We start from the raw sequence: 2180 nt of genomic DNA on the forward strand, positions 1-2180 counted from the left end.
ACACAAGAGTTCGTTAGACAAATAAAACAAAAAAAGAATATTTTTGCACACAGAGCAACACCATACAAGCATACAAGACATTGTTCTTTTATTTGAAAACATCAGGAAAAGAGCCCCTTCGCCCTCAGAGGGAAATGCAAACTTTGTTGCTAAAGCCCAACTCCACAGATGAAGGCGCGGTTCTGGGGTGGGGGGGGGGGAGCAGGGGATCTGGGGACTGATGGAGGAGGGTGACGCCTCATAAGCACTTCAGGAGGAAGGAATTGCAGGAGGTTCCTCGGGGACAGTCGCACAGCTTCCCGATCCTCGCTCCTTTTCGCACGGCGCACTGCTCGCCAGCGTCACACTGCAAGCAACACAATGTGTGGTCGTGGGACATGCACAAATCCAGGCACCCAAAGGCCACGCTCCCCGTCAACACAGGTTCTGCCTCATGGGAGAGACGGATGGACCCTATCACCCTCACAGGAGGTCTAAGTATAGTCAGACCTAAAATGGAAGAGAGCTTTGTGCTTATAATTTCAGTGAGAGAACATAAAAAGAAATTTAAATTATTGAGCCCTTCCTACATTCTCCCACTTTGGGGGGGGGGGGGGTAAGGAACGGCGGGGGGAGAGTTGGATTACATTTCCTGGGTCCTTTAGTTGCTTATCCAGAAGATTTAAAAAAATCAACCAGACCTTTTTTCTAAGAAATAAACAATAGACCTAGGTTTTCTCACAACCCCTGCTCCCTGCTTTCTCCCCCCCCCCCCCATCCCAAGGAAGATTTAAGTGCATGTTTGTTCTCCATGGAAGGTGACAAGCTCTGGTTAAGAATTTTTATCCTAGAACTTAGATTTAAAAAAAAAAAACTGACGGGTTCGGAAGGCAGGAAGAAAATTGGAGGAACAAGAACCAATTCTTCGTGAGGTGAAGACAGCTCATCTTCAGGAAACACTCCTTTCCACCCAGACACAGGAGCTGGTTCCTGGCATGTGCTGTTCGCTCCTCTGAAAGGGCTGGTCTTCCCTTAGAGACCAAGGGCAAGGGCTGGCGGTGAAAACGAAGGGGACCTCAGAGAATTCTGCAAACCCCTTTCCTGAATTATTTAGCCACATCCTAGGGAGAAGGCGTGTATAAGACTCAAGGTGGTATATTTCCTCTTGGAAAAACATGGGAAGGAGGTGATTCCAAAGCCTTACCATGGGGACTTGCCCATACTTCTTCTCATAGATCGGAATACGTTTACTCTTGAGCTTCTTCAGGACTTCCTGCAGCGCTTCGATCTGCAACATACCGGCCCCCGGAGCCCGAAGTTGCCGCCTTGGCTGCGAGCCCAGCCCAGGTGCTCACTTCCAGCCCTATTTTTAAGGATCCCCAGAACCACACACCCTCCACCCTGTGACACAGAAGACAAAAAGGGTTGCTAGAGGGGTGGAAACTTGGGGAGCGCTGTCCCAGGTACTGACAGCAGGTCCGGGAGCCCTGGAGGGGAGGCTCGTGTTGCTCAGAGGAGCGGGGACAAGACTGCTGGGAGGATGACAACGAGCCCGGACTTCTCATTCTCATCTCCCCGCGCCCTGACTCTGGGAACGGGGTGGGGAGGAGGGAAGAGAGGAGGTACAAAGGAGGGACCGCGCGGCAGGCCAGGGGAGTCTGGGGCATGGGGGATACCGACCAGCTCTTTCTCATGGGAGGCATCCTCCACGGTGGAGAAGATGTCCAGGGCTCGGGGCTGGAGCTCAGCATCCTCCTGGGCACGGGCGCCCAGCAGAGGTAACAGCAACAGCAGGGCAGCACCCAGGAGGGGCAGCAGCTGGAAGCGGGTGCTCTCCATGGTGCTGAAACTCGGCGCTGCTGAGGCACCCCGCGCTCCTGTCTTTTATACCGAGCTAGAGCCCGGGTGAGGGGAAGAGGGAGGGGGCAAGGAAGGAAGGGGGTGTGGAGGAGGGTCCAGGTCAACCGTCTGTAGGCAGAGATCCACTGCCTCTTGACGTCAATGCCCGCCGGGCTCCAGGCGCGCCGGAACGAGGCTGCGCACAGATGGGCAATAGCGCGGACACCAGGGACCCTGTGCCCCCAGATGCAGATGTTGTCAGCCCCGCAGTAAGGGACGCTCCCGATGGAATTGAGCCGATGTCAAGGGGCGAGAGGTAGGGGGTAGGGAGCACGAGGGGGACAGGACTTGAAAAATGCCTT

At 54.4% G+C, this 2180-nt stretch overlaps 1 protein-coding gene across 2 annotated transcripts; it reads right to left on the reverse strand.

The window, feature by feature from the left end:
• Positions 1-238: 238 nt before the first annotated feature.
• Positions 239-1818, reverse strand: CARTPT (CART prepropeptide; the record flags this gene model as incomplete). Of its 2 annotated transcripts, none has more annotated exons than XM_079800105.1 (3): positions 239-346; positions 1184-1267; positions 1660-1818. In XM_079800105.1, the coding sequence occupies 3 exons, from the start codon at positions 1816-1818 to the stop codon at positions 239-241; spliced, it is 351 nt and encodes a 116-aa protein (XP_079656231.1). The 2 variants fall into 2 exon arrangements, with proteins under 2 accessions (XP_079656231.1, XP_079656230.1); XM_079800104.1 differs by having other exon boundaries at positions 1184-1309.
• Positions 1819-2180: the final 362 nt, after the last annotated feature.

Source organism: Cnephaeus nilssonii (assembly GCF_951640355.1).
Source record: "Cnephaeus nilssonii genome assembly, chromosome: 2".
Taxonomy (NCBI): domain Eukaryota; kingdom Metazoa; phylum Chordata; class Mammalia; order Chiroptera; family Vespertilionidae; genus Cnephaeus; species Cnephaeus nilssonii.